Source organism: Archocentrus centrarchus, unplaced genomic scaffold (genome assembly GCF_007364275.1).
Source record: "Archocentrus centrarchus isolate MPI-CPG fArcCen1 unplaced genomic scaffold, fArcCen1 scaffold_29_ctg1, whole genome shotgun sequence".
Lineage (NCBI taxonomy): Eukaryota > Metazoa > Chordata > Actinopteri > Cichliformes > Cichlidae > Archocentrus > Archocentrus centrarchus.
Window position 1 is genome coordinate 856,174 of NW_022060258.1, and position 21,783 is coordinate 877,956.

General features: G+C 39.1%; 1 protein-coding gene across 1 annotated transcript in view; it reads left to right on the forward strand.

The window, feature by feature from the left end:
- The window catches only part of cadpsa (Ca2+-dependent activator protein for secretion a), a 479,373-nt gene extending 459,201 nt beyond the window's left edge, over positions 1-20,172 (forward strand). The window contains exons 27-28 of the mRNA XM_030723859.1: positions 17,451-17,555; positions 19,605-20,172. Coding sequence (XP_030579719.1) covers positions 17,451-17,555; positions 19,605-19,778 — 279 coding nt within the window. The 3' untranslated portion in view covers positions 19,779-20,172. The remainder of the gene's footprint in view (positions 1-17,450; positions 17,556-19,604) is intronic.
- The last annotated feature ends 1,611 nt before the right edge of the window (positions 20,173-21,783 follow it).

A 21,783-nucleotide genomic window follows, 5' to 3' on the forward strand; every position in this document is an offset into this window, starting at 1 on the left:
TTCAAGACTGTTGGAAAACCATTTCAGGTGATTATCTCATGAAGCTGATTGAGAAAATGCCAAAGAGTGTGAAAAGCTGTAATCAAAGCAAAAGGTGCCTCCTTTGAAGTATCTAAAATCTAAAGCATTTTTTGGTTTGTTTAACACTTCTAAGTTTAGTACATGATTCCTTGTGTGTTCTTTCATAGTCCGGATGATTTCACTATTAATTTACAATGTAGGAAAAAAAGAAAAACATTGAATGAGAAGGTCTGTCAAAACTTTTGACTCATACTGCATAGTGACATGGTTGACTGTGATTTACAGCTGTTCATATAAGCAAGCTGCCTAATTATTTCAATCTTGTTTATAGCACCAAATCACAAAAGCAGTCGCCTCAAGACATTTTATTTTGTAAGATACAGACCCTACAGTAATACAGAGAAAACCCCTGCAATCAGATGACACCCTATGATCAAGCACTTGGTGACAATGGGAAGGAAAAACTCCCTTTTAACAGAAAGAAACCTGAAAACACAGTGGACCAACACCAGCAACCCCATCCAGCAACCCCCATCCTGTGACGGCAGATCACGGCAGTGAGGAGAGGGAGACAGAACAAAAGACAACTGTAGAAGAAAGCCAGAGATGAATAATAGTGAAATTATGTGTGAACAAGAAATGTTCAGCGCATCATGGAAAGGCCCCAGGAGAATAGGCCTATTGCTGTGTAACTAAGGATGTATTCAGGGTCATCTGATCCGGTCCTAACTGTGAGCTTTATCAAAAAGAAAAGTTTTGAGCCTAATATTAAAAACAGAGAAGGTGTCTGTCTCCCAAATCTAAACTGGGAGCTCATTCCACAGAAGAGGGGGCCTGAGAGCTGAAGGCTTTGCCTCCCATTCAACTTTTTAATACCCAGGAACCACAAGTAAGCCTGCAGTCTGAGAGGGACGTGCTCTATTCGGGGGATATGGTACTATGAGGTCTTTAAGGTAAGATGCAGCCTGATTAATTTTAAATTCCTGGAAGTAATAAATCCATGAAACTATTTTTTCAGCATCACTCTGAGACAGGATGTTTCTAATTTTGGAGATATTGCACAAATGCAAGAAAGCACTCCTACATATCCTGGTCAAAAATGATTACAAATGTCCGCACAGTGTTGCTGGAGGCCAAGGAAATGTCATGCAGAGTAAATCTCTGGTTAGACACCATGTTTCTAAGATTTGCAGGGCCAAGTACGATAACTTCAGTTTTATCTGAAATTAGAGGTCATTGTGTCTTTAAGATGTTCCTGCAATTTAACTAATTGATGTGTGTCATCTGGCTTCATGGATAGATAAAGCTGTGTATCATCTGCATAGCAATGAAAATGTATGCTGTGTCTTCTAATAATACTGCCTAAGGTAAGCATGTATATAGGTGCTGGTCATAAAATCAGAATATCATGAAAAAGTTGATTTATTTCAGTAATTTATTTCAGAAAAATTAGAATATTGTGAAAAGGTTCAATATTGAAGACACCTGGTGCCACACTCTAACCAGCTAATTAACTCAAAACACCTGCAAAAGCCTTTAAATTGTCTCTCCGTCTAGTTCTGTAGCCTACACAATCACGGGGAAGACTGCTGACTTTACAGCTGTCCAAAAGATGACCTTTGACACCTTGCACAAGGAGGGCAAGACACAAAAGGTCATTGCAAAAGAGGCTGGCTGTTCACAGAGCTCTGTGTCCAAGCACACTAATAGAGAAGCGAAGGGAAGGAAAAGATGTGATAGAAAAAAAAAATTAGAAGCAATAGGGATAACTGCACCCTGGAGAGGATTGTGAAACAAAACCATTCAAAAATGTGGGGGAGAATCACAAAGAGTGGACTGCAGCTGGAGTCACTGCTTCAAGAACTACCACGCACAGCCATATGCAGACATGGGTTACAGCTGTCGCAGTCCTCGTGTCAAGCCACTCTTGAACAAGAGACAGCATCAGATCTGTCTCGCCTGGGCTAAAGACAAAAAGGACTGGACTGCTGCTGAGTGCTCCAAAGTTATGTTCTCTGACCAAAGTCAATGTTGCATTTCCTTTGGAAATCAAGGTCCCAAAGTCTGGAGGAAGAGTGGAGAGGCAAAGAATCCATGTTACTTAAGGTCCAGTGTAAAGTTTCCACAGTCTGTGATGGTTTGGGGTGCCATGTCATCTGCTGGTGTTGGTCCACTGTGTTTTCTGAGGTCCAAGGTCAACGCAACCATGTACTAGGAAGTTTTAGAGCAATTCATGCTTCCTGCTGGTGACCAACTTTATGGAGACACATTTTCCAAAAGGACTTGGCACCTGCACACAGTGCCAAAGCTACCAGTACCTGGTTTAAGGACCCTGTTCTTAATTGGCCAGCAAACTCGCCTGACCTAAACCCCATTGAAAATCTATCGGCTATTGTGAAGAGGAAGATGCGATACACCAGACCCAACAATTCAGAAGAGCTGAAGGCCACTATCAGAGCAACCTGGGCTCTCATAACACCTGAGCAATGCCACAGACTGATCGACTCCATGCCACGCCATATTGCTGTAGCAATCCAGCCAACAGGAGCCCCAACTAAGTATTGAGTGCTGTACATGCTCATACTTTGCATGTTCATACTTTTTAGTTGGCCAAAATTTCTAAAAATTTTTTTTTTTTTTTGGTATTTTCTTAAGTAATATTCTAATTTTCTGAGATACTGAATTTGGGGTTTTCATTAGTTGTCAGTTATAATCATCAAAATTAAAAGAAATAAACATTTGAAATATATCAGTCTGTGTGTAATGAATGAAATTTACAGTAAATTACTGGCAGCAGGGTTGGCAGCCAGTTACAGTAATTTTTACAGTAAACTTACTGTAATTTTATTAATTTTACCATAATTTTATTACAGTTTTGCTGCAATTCTATTAGTTTTACTGTAATTCTGTTAGCTTTACTGTAATTTTTTTACAATTTTACTGTAATTTTATCACAATTTTACTGTAATTGTACTATGTACTGTAATACAGGGTTACTGTAATTTCATTAAATTTTTAATGTAATAAAATTACAGTAATCCTGTGACAGAATTACAGTAAAAGTTATTTCATTTTACAGTAGTTTAGGAGGCACCATAAACTGTAATTTCAACAGTAATTGAACTCTGCATACTTTGGCTATTCCTAACTGTTAAAAGTTAAAATGTTAACTTGTAACCTAATTTACCAAACTCCCAATAAATATGAGTGATTTTTCTAATTTCAAGCAAATAAAAAAACAATATATTTTAAAATCGCTTTAATTCATTGTCAATTTAAAACAAACTGAAGGATAACAAAATATGACATGTTTTGCAACAGCAACATTTGCTTTTACATGCAAGTCAAAAAAGCTTCACAAGCAAAGTGTAAAAGTACTCCGACAAGATTTGATCTAAAAACAATATGAATTGATGCATTTTTTAAATGCATAACCCCCATGGTAAAATTACATTGTATATAACAAATTAAATAACCTTTAAAATAAAAGTGCCAAAGGGTCAAAATTTCCAAACAAACCGCCTGTCAAACAAAGGCATAACAATGTTTAAGTTTTTTTAATGTAAAACCTCCAGAATCAAAACTCTAAATGTCTTTGTCCTTTTCCCTTTTGAAGGAAGGAATCCAGCACTGTCAAATACTGAAGTTACATATTTTTGAACACATAAGAACCCTAACAGTAACATCTTTAACATTTGAGCTAGTTTAAAACTTAGTGAACAGCCAAACCAAACCATCATGAATGAGTGCTGAGTGGGGCTTAGTCCTGAACACCTCCTGAAATCATCAAAGGGTTGCTAGAAGATAATGAAAGGAAAAATGTTTTATTTAACACATGAAATATACATATTTCACATTAAACTGCATTTATGTCAGTTAAAGACGGACAGGATGAGGAGGACAGATTTGGTGGACTGACACTCTTTCTCTGACCTTCCCTCATTGTAGCTGTTCTCTTGTCTGTTATGAATGGACAGGACAGACACAGAGATGGAGGTGGAGAAAGAGACAGAAAGGGAGAGATGGACAGAAAGAGAGAGAGACCGTCAGAGAGAGGGAAAGAGTGTTTTTACTCTAACTGTCCTCCTCCATCTCATGGACAGGAGGACAATTAGAGTAAAAAACAAAGAGCACAGAGAGAGAACAGACTGTATGTAAATGTGTAATCTTACCATTTTAGAAGTTCCTCTGGTGGTGAACTTGCAGAGGAGAGTCAAGAATCAAGAATCAAGAATCAAGAATGCCTTTATTAGTCCCACAAATGGGGAAATTGCAGTTAACAGAACATCCATCCAAAACAAAAACATAACACAGACAGGGGGGGACAGATGTCTGAGGTCATGCAACCGTTTCACAACGGCGCTACCTTTAGCAGAGAGACAGAAAGAGATACACTGGGATAGTTAGGTTCAAAAAATCATCTCATACTGTGTTCATAAAGAACACCTTACGAGGTTCCAAAAAACACCTCAGCAAAAAGCATATTGCACATATAAAGCCGGGATAGCAGTATGGTGGGTAGGGTCAGGGTCAGGAGGGGACGCAGACGGAGACGAGAGGGTGGGGGCATTGTGGAGCCCAGATGCCAGCTCCCAGGCAAACAGTTTGCTGATAGTGATGGAAGTTCATCAGCAGCCTTGGTACACCAGATCCAGCTTCACAAATCACAGAGAGGGCTGAGGGGGATAGCGGCCTTCACACATAGTTCTGGGGAGATATGATTGCCAGCCAAGGCCGGCTAGGGAGCCGAATTCTGATAATGCAGGTGTTGTTTTGGAACAGGCTGCTTGTTTTTTCAACAGCCTTCAGTCTCACTGGGAAACCATTCAATAAATCCAATAATCCAAATTCATTAGTTACCGTCCTCACTGAGCAGAACCGTACCTTATCTCCAGATCGAACCCCTCTCACCTGCTACTCCCCAAGTCTACGGCTCAGGTTCATCAGGCTTTGAGTCTGAGTCTGTACCATTCTGGTCAGCCCATCCACCTGGGTCGGCAGCCTCTGCAGTCGAGACATGTGGGTTCACTGCTGTCTTTTTCTTTTGCACGAGTCGTCCTGTCGCTTGTGAAGTTACTTTTCCTTTGCAGCTTTTGTTCCCCTTTCAGGGTTGAGGCCTATGAATCACTTAAAAACAGATGGGAGACATATAGCTCAGTGTTCAAAACTACCCTTTTCTTTATTTTAAGGTACATGTTGCCTTTTTAGATTAGATGCTTGTGAACTACCAAATATGTTTAGTAAAGGCATTACTGAATTAGTTCTCACCTTTGAAAAAAATCCAGTGTGCATATTGCCTCCTCTGGATACTCAAGGTTAAAAAATATAGAAAGTGGCAAAAAGTGCTGCAAGACCAGCCTGGAACACAGGTTGAACGTCCTCACAAAAAATTTCACCCTCGATGCTTATCATCCACTGATGAAAAGTAAAGCTGTCTCCTGAAAAAATAACAGTAGTCACTGAGATTAGTTTTCATTTTAATTTAATGTTCAGTTACAGAGAGACATTTCTATAGACAGAGGGGAGGCAGATGCATCCCTGTCTCAGTGACAGAGGGCTGTATCTCCCACCCAGTGACGTGCGGTGAGGGTCGTGACTGGTGAGGCACTGACGTCATCACATCAGATTTACAAACATATAGCTTATTCACCATTTGACTGGCAACAGTTGTTTTGTTTAACATTAACATAGTCTGAAGCAAACCTTTTAGCTCCGGTGTTGGTCTTCCTTTAATTATTATCTTCTGCTTCGATTGAAAGTCCAGTTTAGAAAATTCTTTCAGTTGAGTTATGTAATCTTCCATGTTGAACATAAGGCCAAGCAACAGGAAAAACTAACTGGCCTTGCTAACTGTTTATGGTAGCTTGCCGCCGAGGAGTCGTAGAGTCCCTGGGATCACCAGCGCCCCCTACCATGAGGCACGAGAACTGCGTGCCTCACCTAGTGTCTCTTCGCAGCAGTTTCATGATCGCTCAACACAAGAATGCATTACACACACATACAGTTGTTAATGAAAAAACAAAAAAAAAAACTGTGCATTATATACACCAGCTAAAATATGGAAATTTAGTTCATATAGTAAAAGTGTTAGAACATTTTAATAGCCACATGCAAAGGGAAAGTAATCCGGTCTCACTGCATAGCATGCCAGCACAGTTAGTAGTCATTGGCAATGACTATACTGAGCCGCACCACGGATTGCGCAATCCGTGGTGCGGCTCGCCGAGCTGGTGCCTCACCGTTCGTCTCTTAATATTTGACCGGCAAATGCGAAAATTCAGCGATTTTGAAAAAACTAATCTAAAAATGGTGTAGTTAAATGGAAAAGAACTTTAAAATACAAATCACTGAATGAATATAACCATTTAATTTATTTTTTAATTTTATATTTCCACGATGACAGGTGAGGCCGTGCCTCACCTGCCTCCCCTGACTGCACGTCACTGCTCCCACCCCTCTGTCCCTGTCCATATAATATGTCAGACAGAGACAAAGAGGATGTATCCCTCTGTCTATATACCTAGGGTTGCAGATACAGTAAGATGGCAATATCCCACTGTATCTTCAATCCATTTGTCTATAGACAGAGGGATGGGAGATACAGTGAGACACCTTGAAGAGTGCATTGTGCATATGTTGTACTTGCCAAAAGCAATGAGTTGTGGACCTGGCGGCAGGTTGTGTGTTCCTTCAAGTAGCACACCTCTGTAAAAGCAACATCACAACATAAGATTACCTAAGACAAAAATGTACAACAGTTGGATTTTTTTTCCCCATTCTTCCTCATTTCATCAACTGGAATTCTAATCAGGTCAGGTGGAGAAACAGGTCAGGTGGGAGTGGGCTTTTTTCATCAGCTACTGCAGTTTGCACATCATTTGGCATGAATCGCTAGTGCTAATGGCTGCCCCCGCTAGCAAACTGTGGTTATAGTGATCGCTGAGGTGGCTACAGCTGAAGTAAAGACAAAATAACAGTTGACATTCTCTGCACAACACAGCACAGAGCAGTGGGAAAACTTGTCAGCGGTGATCCACTCGTGTTAATGGGTAGTTTTTCCAAATGATGGAAATCCGTCGCAGTGACGGAGAACTAATGTGGATGAAATGCTTTGCTTACATGGAGACACCTGAGCTGCAGAGTTAAAACGAAACACCGAAGCAAAAGATGTGTGTTGAGGATTTTAAATAATCAACCGTAGCAAAATCAAACATGCACATTTTTAATGAAACTGCCCGTGCTCTGTGGTAGACTGCAAATTGTGGTGAAATGATAGAGGGGAAGCAGCGATAATAGCAGCCTCAGCAAGGCGCAGCGCCTGGCGATCAACCGCTAGCTAGAAGACTGTGATAGAAGCGAGAGTAGCTCACCACATAAAATATTTTTTTGTCCACTAACAGACACAAAACTGCAATTAAAATGTTAAATGTTAAAAAAGTACTTACCTGGTGAAAATCCTTGTTGGTCCCACTCACTAGCCGTGAACATTCACCTCCAACCGGTAAATATCCCACAATGCAACAGTACATTTAAAATTTACAGTACAGCTATGCACTGATCCAGCGGGCCAATTAAATTCGATATTCTTTTCAGACACATTTCAGTTCACAGCAAAGAGCTGTATTTTCAAAATACAGCCGCCTTACTGTATTATCATGCTGTAGTTTTTACAGCCATTTGTTACAGTGTGCGATGCAAGTGTTGGTGTGTGAATGTTAAACAGTAAAAGCACTTAGCTTAGTTACACATAGAAGTGCTTGTATGAATGGGTGTGAATGGGTTAATGTGTTAAACGTGGTATAAGCATCATTTTTTTCTAATGGTTAAAGTTACAAAATGAATTTTTGACAAATTTCATAACGTCATTACTAGTTAAGGTTAAAGGAATACTTGCCTCAACAGAGCTCTTTGTCAGCCTGGCTGTAGTGTTGAAAAGAAACCTGGGGTTGTTTTTATTTTCTTCAATCAGTAATGAACAGTAAGATGTCCTGGCTTTCCAGAGGACTTTTTTTTTACTTTTTCTAGAGCAACAAATTCTTTCTCCTGGCTAAATTAAGCTCTTCTAAATTAGTGAGATGACATTTTTTCTCCAGCTTATGGGTTATTAATTTTAAGGCACTCGTTTGTGAGTTATTCCAGGGAGTCAAGCACTTCTGATTTGAGGCTTTGTTTTTTGGAGAAAACACTATATCCAGAGTTGGACTCAGTGAGGATGGAACACTATTGTCAAGGTATTGAGATAATCGAATGTCTTTTGGAGAAAGGTTTTATGGTCAGATAAGACAAAGCTTAAGCTTTTGGCCATAATCACAAGAGGTATATTTGGAGGAGAAAAGGTGATGTCTCAAAACTAATAATACTGTACTAACTTGAAGCATGATGGTGGTAGCATCAAGTTCTGGGGCTGTTTTGCTGCCAGCCGTGCTATTGCATTGCACCAAGTGGATGGGATAATAAAGAGGGAGGGCTACCTCTAAATTCTTTGCCTTCCCCTCAAATCAACAGTTAGATGGATAAACATGGGCACAGTTGGGCGCTCCAACAGGACATTAATGGCACTGATCCCAAACGGACTTTAAAAGCGGTTTTGGAATTAAAGCTAACATAAAGCTTGTGGAATGGCCTTCCCAAAGCCTTGACCTCAACCCTATTGAAAATTTGTGGCTGTGCTTAAAAGCCAGGGCTGTGTCAGGAAACCAACCAATTTAAATGAACCCTACCAATTCTGCCAATAAGAATGGTCAAATAGCCAGCCAGGATTATGCCTGAGGTTTGGTGACAGCTACCAAAAGTGTCTGGTCAAGGTGCAACTTGCTAAGGGAAATTCACCAAATATTAGTGTACTGTGAAATATAAAACAGTCTGACCATTTTTTTTTTTTAGAGATTTTCTAAAAACAACACAGATGATAAACTGATATTTTCTTTCTTAACATAAGCCTCAATCAAACGTGCTTTTTTCATTGCCTTAGCACTTTTAATCTAACAATCACTCGCTCACACTCCAATAGATGCATTTGGAGCAACTTGGGGTTCAGTTTCATGCCTGAGGACACTTGCAGATTGGATAAGCCAGGGACAGTCAGCCCCAAAAACTTGTGAAATTTATGCAACATACAATTTGAACACAATTAAATCTTTGTTTTTGGTCTTAAATATTTTGTATTTTTCTCTGGAACTTTAAACCAGTCACTTTTTGTCAGAATGATAAAATTGGTATTCAATTCAATTTGGCATTAAAAAGATATTAAATCTGATGAAACTCACAACCATTTGTATACACCAGATGTCCCTGACAGACCTCCAAAATGCTAGTCGTGGCAGCAAGAAGTCTTGTGACATAACTGTCAAGTCCCTTTTTTATATAACATTAGGAGAACTAAAACAGAACAGACACAAAATGGCTGCTGCAAAAATGGCTGCAGATGGGAGCTGTGTTGCACAGTGCAAAGTCTAATGAAAAGGGAGAAGTGAAGGAGGGGCGGGTGATGTCGAGAGCAGCCAGTCAGTGGATCAGTCACTCCAGGCCTGGCCTCTCAGTGGGGGGTTGTGCTTGGGGCGAGATCACAGGCCTGCTGCCTCCCTGATGCCTTCACAGGCACACAGTGACAGATAGGAAGCTGTTGGCACCAGGTTGCCTCACTTATTCACCCCAGCACTGCTTTAGCACAACGATCTTTTCTGTAACCCATGTTCTCATTCACTGAGCTTGACCTGATCTCTTCATCATCTTACCGCCTCAGCAAGTCTGAAAAACAAAAGAGGTTATGGTCAGGGTTTTTTATCTTTAAAAACTAACACATATTACTGAATAGTTTTGTGGTACTCAGCTATGTCATGTACCATACTGTCACATGTATGGTACATTTTCTTTAATAATGTATATTGTGGCTCTGTGGGTCATACCCACTTTGTGCTCACCAGCGGCAAAGAAGCATTTGGGGAAATGTGAACTGTCCTACAGTTTTCCAAATGAACTGAATTTTTCGAAAGATTTATTTCAAACACTTGTGTCTCAGTCTTATTCATAGTTACTACTGAAACTAGCCATAATCACACAACGCCCTCCAAAAAAATTTGAATATCATGAAAATGAATTTTTCCTAATTTAATTCAAAAAGTTAAACTTTCATATATTCTATATTATATATCAACCCTTTTTTGTTTCAGTTTTCTTCAGTCCAACTCATAGCTCATGAAAATCAGAAATTCAGTATCTGAATCAAATAAGAGCACCACTGATGCTACTTTCCCACCGCCGAGGAGCCGGTTCGTGTGCCAGTGCTAATGCTGTTCCCAATGAACCGGCGAAACGCTTAAGAACGGACCTGCGTTCCCACCGCGTTTCTGTGAACTGCTCCTTTACATATGAGTGTGGGCGGGTCCTCGTCTGGACACGGAAGCCGAAGCGTACAAACGTGGGAGAACACGCTCCCCTTTCTTGTGCTGTAAATACATTTTACGGTCCAAAGCAAACTACTGCAGCATCTGTGTGCAGCACAGAGGGAAACACAGACAGCGATTAGAGCAAGTCGACAAGTACGCACTTTGTGTCCTTTTATCTGTGATATGAACTGATACAAAGCAGCAAGTTCAGCCTTAGAGCCCAACCTAATTCATAGCCGTGAAAATTGCTTCCCTTTTCTCATGTAATACGGTAGAACACTTGATGTTGAGACGGCAGAGTCACGCCCCTCTGCCGCTTTCGACATGCGTCCTTGGTTCGAGACCAGCTAGTTTGTGGGGCTGGAATTGAACCCGTTTTTCAGCTGAGCACCGAGTGCTTCCGCGGTGGAAAACCCGCCAAACGGTTCAAATTAAGTCACCGGCACCGGAACCCTGTTGGTGGGAAAGAGGCCTGTGTGGGTGCAAACGCTCGGCTGTTTGGGAGTCGTAATATGGGAAAGGGGGAGGGGAAGGATAATTTAGTCAAAATGCATGACAGCGATGGACCTTGGTCAGCATGTAGCCATTTTGATAATGAACATGGGTCTGGCTTGCACACTATGCTTTTATGGTGTGAATTTGAAATCACATTGTTCTTGATGTAGCGCATTCACAACATTTTCCGAAAATCTGACCTCTGACCTTTACCTTTAGGTCAAAGTCGACAAGATTCAAAGTCATTAATAGATGCATATATGGTGTGAATTTGAACATCCTAGGTCACATAATTTTTGAGTTATGCCCAACATTAAAGCTTTTGTGGAACATATCCCGACACCAAGGCTATGAAAATAGTTTGACGCTAATATGCTAATAGTAATTAAAAAAATATTTTGAGTAAATTGCTACACTAACAGTATAAGTACAATTTACCTACCATATAGGGAAAAGTATGGTAGGAAAAGGTGCACAAGCAACAGGGAGGGAGATGAAAAGTTGATCCAAGAACTTGGGAGTGCTTCACAAGGTGTGGATTGAGGCTACACTCAGTTTATCAAGAGTCACCATGCCAAGGTTCAAGACTCTGAAGAAAGAAGTGAGAGACATGAAATCCAAGGTTTTTGTCTAGTGCAAAGTTTCCAGTCTGTAATGATTTGTGGTGCCATGTCCTCTGCTGGTGTTGGTGGTCATTGGTCCACTGTGTTTCAACAAATCAAAAGTCAATGCTGGTGTCTACCTGCAGATTTTGTAATGCTTTATGCTGATAAACATTATGGAGATGGCAATTTTATTTTCCAGTATGGTTTAGCACATGCTCACAGTGCCAAAACTAGTACCAAATGGTTTGCTTGATTGGTCATCCAACTTATCTGACCGGAACCCAGTAGAGAATCTATAGGGTATTATCAAAAGGAAGGTGAAAAATATGTGAAGCAGACAATGTGAAAGTGGCTGTAAAAGCAACCTGAGGACAGAATTTTTCACAGTGCTCTAATCTTTTGAGATGCATTTTTTTTTACCTTCTTTTTGTTTGGTTTATTTTACTCTTTGTATGCATGTGTGCTGAATAAATTTTAAGCTAGGATAAGACAGTATATAGTTTAATGATCTCAATTTCTGGAATATTATTGTGCTGTGTCATATACAGATATGACACATTTGTCATAAAGATATAACAAATTCATGTAATAACCTGAATAACTGACCCCTACAGTGAGGCAGTTCAATGGTTCTCTTGTACTGTTGAGGGCATTTTGCTGTCATGCTTTGTGTACACTTAGGAAAATAGTTTACTTTCACTTTTAAGTTAAGTAATCTATCATATGCAGTTTATATTCTCTCCCCTCTAAACACACATATCCCCTCCTTCATTTCTGTTCCCTTTCTTCCATTCTGCTGTGACCCTGACAGTTGAAAGTCAGTCGGCTTCTATTAGTATCAGCCTATACTCATCGTTATCCATCAATTAGGCTGACATAAGCAAGGGCCCACAGAGAAACATCTGCAGCTGCTGTGCTCGGAGCTCACTGTGACTCACAGAGCTCAGTGTTTAGAAAGATCTCATCTAAACCAATCAGCTGGTGAATTTTAAGTTTGAAGATTGTAATACCTGTGTAAATGATGGATGGCTGGTAAATTAAAACCAGTTGTTTTCTTAGTCTTGATTAGGATAGCTATTAGGTGAGCTATTTTTAATTCAATCATTAGCTTGTATAAAATGATTCCATCTATTCCTTCCACTTACTGAATGGCATACTAAAAACACACCAACATAAAATGTAGTTACTTTAACACAAACAAATGTGAATGAAGGCCATAAAATACCCCCCTATTAAAGTTATTGGGGGTAGGTATTAGAGTATTTAAAATTACATCCACTTCATAGAAGAATTCATCAGAAATGACAAATAGGTGCTACTCATAATGCTTATATGCTTCCTTGTGCCCTGTCTTGTCCTGAGATCCAGAAATCATTCCCCCTCTGCTATCATGGGAGATTGTGCCAATCATACCTCAAATTACCTTGAGGAGACAAAGAAGGATGACAGCAGAGGCTTCTGGGGGAGCTTAAATGAGGAAACAAAGGTCTCCCCATGCAGAAATGGTGGTTTTAAGCACAAGTGCCACTGCTCAAGATGTCATAAGTAAACTGTGTCACTTAAAACTGACGCTAGAACCAAGGCGCTCTCATTTGGTAGATTCAGCTGCTCTACCCTCATACTTCAGGCTTACATTTCTTTCATGTTTTTGGAGCTATAACACACAAAGAAGGGACATAAGTGTGGGACGTAAGGAGACTTTAATATAAGGAAAAGCACCAGTCAGTGACTCCATGCACCAATTCCATCTCAATTTACCACTTTGTCTGTTGCTGTCCCGACACTGTACAACTGCTCCCAACAAAGCCCAAGATCTCCACCATCCATGTATAACTTGTACCACTATACCAGGATTGTGGTATTTTCATTTTTTTTTCCAATTCAACAATGCATTACTTAGTTTCTTATGAAATCCAGTTGGCATAACTAAACCTTCTAATAGATAGATAGATAGATAGACAGATAGATATTGTTTTTCCTGCATCACCATCTGAATACGTGTACATTCCTGCAACACAGAGTTTGCACTGCTGTAACTATACTGGACACATTTCTTCTGCGGTGATAGATATGGCTCAACCAGTTTCTTTTTTCTTTTTTCCTCAGTTTTCTTTTTTTATTTAGAGACCACTCTAAAAGAGACATCAGTAACTTATCAGCAAAACACTGTAAACAGGCCAAAACAATAATGGGAAAATACACACAAAGATGGAGCTTTATCATTACCTTTCAAAGAGGGCAAAATGCACTACAGTGAAACCCAGAAACAAAACATGAATAAGAACAAAGAAACGAAGAGAAAAGTTGAAAGGTGGTGTGGTGTTTTATCTTCACTCCCATCAAAGTCTCCAACATCACCAGAGTTTAAATATCAGAACACAGAGCAGTGATGAGAACCTATATGAGCTCAGAAACCCCAAGTGGCTACAATCAACACTGCAGTGTTAATTCTGACCGTAAATTTTGATTTAGTTTTAGTCATAGTCTTTTGATGAAAATGTAATTTCGTTTTAGTCATAATTTAGTCATCTGAATAGTTTTAGTCTAGTTTTAGTCGACGAAATTATCCTAAGAATATAGTCTAAGACTAAATCTACAGTCGATTTAGTCGACTAAAATATAAAGGGTGTAAAATGTAAATGCCTTTTCTTCAGTTCCCTTGAATTAGTCATTATGCACACCTACACAAAATTAAACATTTATCAAAAGTTATGGAATATTGTTAATAATATTAAAATTAGCGTTTCACCAGCTTCCCACACACCTGATCATTAACACCACCTTACTGAGATAATACGAGCGTTTTACAGCAGGACGCTCTGAAAGGTACAGGGCAGTGTTCAGGACTAAGATTATAAAGGCTAATCCACCGCGGTGTGGAGATTTTCTCTAAACACAAACGCTAAACTGGGAAAAACACTTTACCCTGCATGACATTAAAATGCTTACCTTTGCATGGAGATCTGGGTGACTGGTTTGCAGATGTTGTTTAAGATTTGTCGAGTTTTTACCCGAAATAGTCACCCCACATGGTTTACACATCGTTTTGTTTGTCACAACGTCAAAGGACAAATGTGTCCATACATCGGCTCTTCTCTTTTTCCCTGCTGACATTGTTTACATAACTTAGTTCTATCGGAAGTAACGACAAATCACAGGCTAGTTTGGTCTTCCCGGGTTTAGAGCATATTTGTGTAACTATGCGTTTGATTGGATGTTTTCCTAACTTGTCCTGCCCTATCACAAAGTTAAATCAGTTCTGATTGGATGTTTTCCTAACTTGTCCCACCCTGTCACAAAATTAAATCAGTTCTGATTGGATGTCGTCCCTGCCAAGCATTTTCGTCTCGTTTTCATTCGTTGACGAAAATGTCAATTAATTTCGTAATCGCTTTTATCCTTTTAGGTAGTTTTAATTTAGTTATCGTCTCGTTTTCGTCATGAGAAAAAGGGTCGTTGACGAAAACAATGATGAAAATATTTCGTCAATGAAATTAACACTGCAACACTGTGGATTAAGCCGCAGTGGATATTAGCGTGCTGAGCCATAAACATGGAGGAAGGTCTCCACCAGTGTTTAAAGTTCCTGTTGAAACCGAACAGAGGCCAGGCAGCACATCCTCCTCCCACCTAGTCAGCACGGAGACCGAGCAACCTAGCACTGCAAGAGCTGAGGAAGAGCGAACAGACCCAAAGCCCAGGAAGGACACCAGCTGGCACAACCAGGACTCTGGGGCATACCGCCAGTGGCACGGGACAACCCAACCCCAGTAGGCACCCACCCAACCCCCCCAACCCCACAATAGAGCAAAAGGTTCCCATGGGGGACTGGGCACCAGGTCCACAGTATTCCTGACTTCACGCCATTACCCATAATTCATAGCGGAAGCCGGTAGTTTACTTTGGTTTGCGCTGTTGTTTAAGTTGCAGGCTTACACACTTGCCGTTTTTAAACATTTAAACATTTTGACACTGCAGTTTCTTTTACCTGCCTAAATGGTACCACATTGGAGGTGGATACATTGCAAGGATGTTTTAAAAAGCAGCGAGGTAACAGTGCCTCACCCGTCACTTGTGTAAATGACATGAAATTATGGCCTGAAGTCAGCTACATCAACATTATCAATTACCTTGTTTTTTCCGAGAAGGTGTTGATGGCGAGGAATCACGTAATTATAAGAGCACCAGATTACCTTCAAAGCAATAAAATCAATAAAGTAATGTTTAACAAACAAGGCAATGTTTTTTTCCTTAAAGCAGCTGTAGAGCCAAGCCAGAGCATCGGCCAAGCTAAGCGCTTAGCATGGGTCATGCTAAGGGAAAGTGGAGTGGCGGAGACAGTCAGCTGTTCCTGTATTGCTGATTAGGGAAATCATGTATTTATTCCGTGGAAGGTAAATCACTGATCTGGATATCAGAGTGTTCAGATCACTGAAACAGAAACACTGGACTGGCTGAAGGCTGTGATCGAGGAGACACGCAGCTGTCATCCTGCTAACTGCTACGTGTTTACATGTGGAAGCCACGCATTGTTAAAGCTTTGTGTAGGCTGTATGCTGTAGTGTCACACTATAAATAAAATAACATAAAAAAATAAGAGGCTGTACATTAAAGGAAAACTTAAAACATAAGGAAAAAATACGGTAATAGGATGTGCAACTGGGTAGTATAATTTGGGGGAAAAAGAACAAATTTACAGAATAAAATAATTTGAAAAAAAGTACAGACTGATGTAGTGACAGCCGACAACAGCACAAGTTGAATCCAAGCTCATGTTCCAACTAATAAAGCCGCCTGTTACAGCACAAAGTAACCGAATTTTGTCATTAATTCTGGCTCTAACTTCCTGGGTAACCGGAAGTATAAAACAGTACAGCGGAAGTAGCAGTCTGTCATGGCAGCCTACATATGCTCTTCCAGAAACCCGTGGTTAAAACAAATTCTTTCAGAAGAGAATCTACAGTATATGGTATTTCAAACATACTGTAAATTTTTTAAAAAAGATGTTACTTCTTGGCATTTTTAGCCTTTATTTTGAGAGTGTAGTAAAGCATAAAACATTTATTTAATAGCACTGAAAATGTTTTTAAACAAAAGGGAAAATCTAAATTTAAACGTGAATCGATTACTGCTGCATCCTCTCAGTGAAGGGTCCATTTTTGAATGTGATACAAGAGGGCAAGTCCGACAGCTAGCACTGGGATTGTGCAACAATCCAGTATGAGAGTGTTGTGCTCTACAGAAATGTGCCAGAAATATGAGGGGCTCTGTTCTAAACATTTAGGCTGAGGAAAAGCTACTGTATGGAAGGGACCCAAAGATTTAGGCATGCGCTTACAGCTATGGGGAATAATCCCATGCCATTGCCTTTCCAGACACATTTCAGCAACAGCCATAGTGCCAGTAATCACTGTCATGCATGTTTACATTCAGCATTACTCAGTGAACTAAAGATATCTGTAGCTAATCTTAGTACAGTGTGTGTCTCTTTTGTGTGATTCATTTTAATACTCTATTTAAAAATGATGCACTATGAAAGAGATACTCCAAATGCAACAACATACTGTAAGCAATCTTTAATTTTTATGGTCTTTTAATTTTTATGGTCTTATTTTATTTTGAAGGAGGCAGAATATCAACCAAAAATCCAGAAAAACACATTACATTAACATTATAAATTGATTTGCATGCCACTGAGTAAAGTAAGTATTTGTTCTCCAATGACTTAGTACTTGGTGGTCCACTTGGTTTTAGATCAGGGGTGTTAAGCATACAAACTGGTCTGCCAAATGATCCAATTGGCCGTACTAGATGGCTTTACAAGTTGTAAAACTGCAGAAAAGGAGGCCAGAACCTTTGGACTTTTCACTGTTTTGCACCAGGAAACATTGTATTGCAAGACATTAAGAATTCATCAACTGTGTAATTTGTGTGTTTGTTATAGCAATGGTACACCAGCACTATGAACCTTATAGAGGCATGGCTGACTGACCGTATGGACCTGCAGCTCCATGTTTATCAGTTGAAGATTCTTATTAGGATTGTCAAGGTGAGAATGGCTTACTTTTATATTTCTGCTAAATATTTTAATGAAAGTGGAAATGAAAGTAAAATAATATAATAGTCACAAGAATATAACTGGGTAACATTACAATATTACACTGATTCTACACACATCATTTGATACTCATCATAAAAAAAAGGAAATTCTCTCATGTACACACAATGTGGTATTTCTGTCAGTTATATGCACTTGTTAGACAAACATACATTGTTTTTGTGTGTTCCTCTGGTGTATGACCACCCTAGCTATACAGCAAAACACAAAAAAGAGACTGTGTAACATGTGAAAAAGCAATATTTAAAAGGAAACGGAGTCCAATGTTTTTCACTTTGAATAATCTTTCTCACTGTTAAATGATGGGCTTTACATTCTTTGGAAATGGCTTTATAACAATTCCCAGATTCAGTTCAATTCAATTTTATTTATATAGTGCCAAATCACATGAAACAGTCGCCTCAAGGTACTATATATTGTATGGTAAAGACCATACGATAATTACAGAGAAAACCCAACAATCAACAATCAAACGGTCCCCTATGAGTAAGCACTTGGTGACAGTGGGAAGAAAAAGCTCCCTTTTAACAGGAAGAAACCTCCAGCAGAACCAGGCTAAGGCTCTTAAAAGTTTCAAACATAATCTTAAAAATAGAGAGGGTGTCTGTCTCCTGAATCCAAACTGGGAGCTGGTTCCACAGACGGGGGCCTTGAAAGCTGAAGGCTCTACCTCCCATTCTATTCTAAGCCAGCAGTCTGAGAGCAAAGTCCTCTATTGGGGTGATAGGGTACCATGAGGTCTTTAAGATAAGATGAGGCCTGATTATTCAAGGCCTTTGTATGTGAGAAAAACAATTTTAAATTCAATTCTAGATTTAAAAGGGAGCCAATGAAGAGAAGTCAATATGGGAGAAATCTGCTCTCTCTTTCTAGTCCCTGTCAGTACTCTAGCTGCAGCATTTTGAATCAGCTGAAGGCTTTTCAGGGAGCTTTTAGGACTGCCTGATAATAAAGAATTACAATAGCCCAGCATAGAAGTAATAAATGCATGAATTAACTTTTCAGCATCACTCTGAGACAGGATGCTCCTAATTTTAGAAATGTTACACAAATGCAAAAAGCGGTCTTGCATATTTGTTTAATATCTTTATTGAAAGACGTGTCTTGGTCACTTGGTTCTCTTTGTACATGTGGGTAAAATGTTTAGGATGACGTCCAGATAACAAGCTAAACATTTAGTCCATCCACTCCAGGAGCCTGAAAAGTGTGGCAGACTCAGTATTTATCCTAAGGTCTTGTTAAAGATCAGCTTATTTGTATGGCACAAAAAAAGAAATGCTTAAACTACTTAAATCAGCTGCTGTGGCCACTGCTGCAGTGCAGTCCTACATATTTGATTTAAAATGTGCATTGAAAGTGATACCCTAGTCAAAATTTACTCCAAGATCTCTAAAAGTGTCTATGCAGATAACAGTATAACATCTTTTATTTTAAATTTATGAAATAAAGCCAGCAGTCAATAATAAGCGGGAAATATCCCATCATGTAACTATAGTTGCCAAATATTTCAATCGATCTGTTCAAGGGAAACTAATGAGGATGAGATCTTGTTTTTAAACTGTGTACCTGTGGTAATTGGTTTTATCTGTTGTATTTACACTGCGCTCAACAAAATAACATAAAATAGGTCTAAAGGGACAAGAAACACAATCAGTCAGACACGTTTCTAAATTAGCTACCAGATGGCATTCCTAAAATCTGCTGTAAATGGCTGTTGCTTTTTCTATCTTCAGAAATGTCAACGCAACAAGAATGAGACAAATTGTGACCTCAATAGCTTTTTACTTACTTTTATCTATCATGCACATGATTAATGCAACAGGGGCAATCTGGGGATCTGTATCTTGCCCAGGGACACTTTGACATGCTGATTGGAAAAGCCAGGGATTTAATCACCAACAAACTGTTCTATACGTTCACCATTCCTGTGAAGCCAGAAATGTCTTTGCTAACCATTTCTCATTATTCTGTTTGTGACAGAAAAAGTACCGTGACTTCCGCCTTCAAGGGGTGCTGGACTCTACATTAAACAGTAAGATGTATGAAACTGTGAGAAACCGACTAACCTTGGAAGAAGCCACTGCTTCAGTGAAAGAAGGAGGGATGCAAGGCATTTCCATGAAGGACAGTGATGAAGAGGATAATGATAACTAGATCAAAGGGCATGAAAACTACAAAAATTTCAGTTTTTCAAAGGTTGAGGTATATTGCCTGAGAGCCCACGCAGCCTTTCTATGAAGTCAAAACAAATTGGCCTGTTCCATCTGTTGCTTGGTTTTAATTTTTCATTCTCCAATAATTTCACACTTGCATCTGTAAACACTGTCAAGTGTGTAAATAATTTTAAATACTCAAAGCTAAATTTTCTGAACACCAATTAAAAAAAGCTTTGTACCTTAAATCCATCATACACTGATTGATTTTTTCCCGAAATTTCCAATCTCTTTTACACTTTAAAAAGTATACAGTGATCTAGGCCATTATACTTTGATTCTAAGAGAAACAGTGAAAGTGATACATATGCTGTGTTTTTTTTTTTTTTTTTTAAGTCTGCCTGCAAATGCATGATTGACTTTGCACTGTGAAAGTCATATTGTGATTAATGCAAATGTTTCAAGAAATTACGGTTCACTGGTTGGTACTCACCAGTTATAAAAGAGAAAGACAAGGGTTAAATTAAAATATTCAGAAGATTCTAAATTAATGTTTTCAAGCAATATGGATAATTATTTTCTTGCATTGTTGTACCATTTGTGAAAATGATTTTGATCTACTTTCTTTGTAATAGCTCTACATCATTTCTCAACTAAAAAATTCAAATAACTTACTTACATGATGTGATGTGACAGTAAAATTTTAGATTATACCTTGTAATTGTCAACAGCAACTATCAGACAACAAAAGAAAGCGGAGTCAGTTTACAGTGACAAAAATATGAATTTTATTATCTTTAGAAGCCCTGTTATTAGTGGTGTTATTAACTGGTGTCATATGATAGGTTTTCTGTGTGTAAGAGGTTTGGAAAAAAAGAAACTCCTGTCCAGTTATCTATCCATCCATCCATCTTCTTCTGCTTATCCAATTCAAGGCTGTGGGATGGATGGAGGGTGGGATTTGGGATGGATGGAGGGTGGGATTTGGGCTGGAGCCAATCCCAGCTGCCACAGGGTGAATAAACCTTGAACAGTTAGCCATTCAGTTAACATATACAGTCTAAATCTTGAAATGTGCTCAGTTTGGTGACCCAAAATGTCAGGCACTCATTTATGTTGATGTACTTGCACTCCGGGAACCAAATTTTAAAGCCTTAATTCCACGTGGATTTGGCAGTGCACCAGTTGCTGCTTATGCTATAGCATGCTGGCAGAGCTAGCCTTGAAAACTACTGGATTTAATGCTAAAGTTGTGTCTAAACAATACTTAGACAACAGTGAAAAAAAAACAAACAAACAAAAAAAACAAAACAAAACATATGTAGCAAAGAATCAAGCTGTCAAATATGAACATGCTATTATTATATATTTTCCATGCACCAAAATAGCTGATAGGTCACAGATGAGGCAAAAAAATGAGAGCTTGTAAGCAGGTACTGTTGTTCTTAAATATTGTTTCAGTAAATACTAATAATCAAGCCTTACTGTATACCCATGTAGACTGCAATGGCCCACATTTGAACTTTGTCTTGAGCATGTTGTGTCAGTAAGGTCATTAAAAAACCAAAACAATCTAAAAAAAATATTCAGCTATTCTCTTCAGAGCAGGTATATCCATAACAAATGTCAAAACCCAAAGCACACAAGACAAGCGACTATGGAAATAAGACAGGAACAACCTAACACTGAGACCAGGACTGAGATATACAAACTTGACACCAGGACAGAAGGGTAAACAAAAAATGGAGACAAGACAGAATTCACAAGACCCTAAAGAATAGAATACAGAGACGAAACTAGGACAGAAAGGGAACTACGAACGATAAACTCAGAAGAACTAGGAAATAATATTATCCTCAAATCCAAAAGCAAATCACAAAACTCAAAACTCTTTGTCAAAAAACCCAGAGACCATGACACAATAGTTGTTAAAATAAGTTAACATGCACTAAAATGTTGGGACAATGGATGGTCCTCAGACATTAACAGGACCGTCTATAAAACAA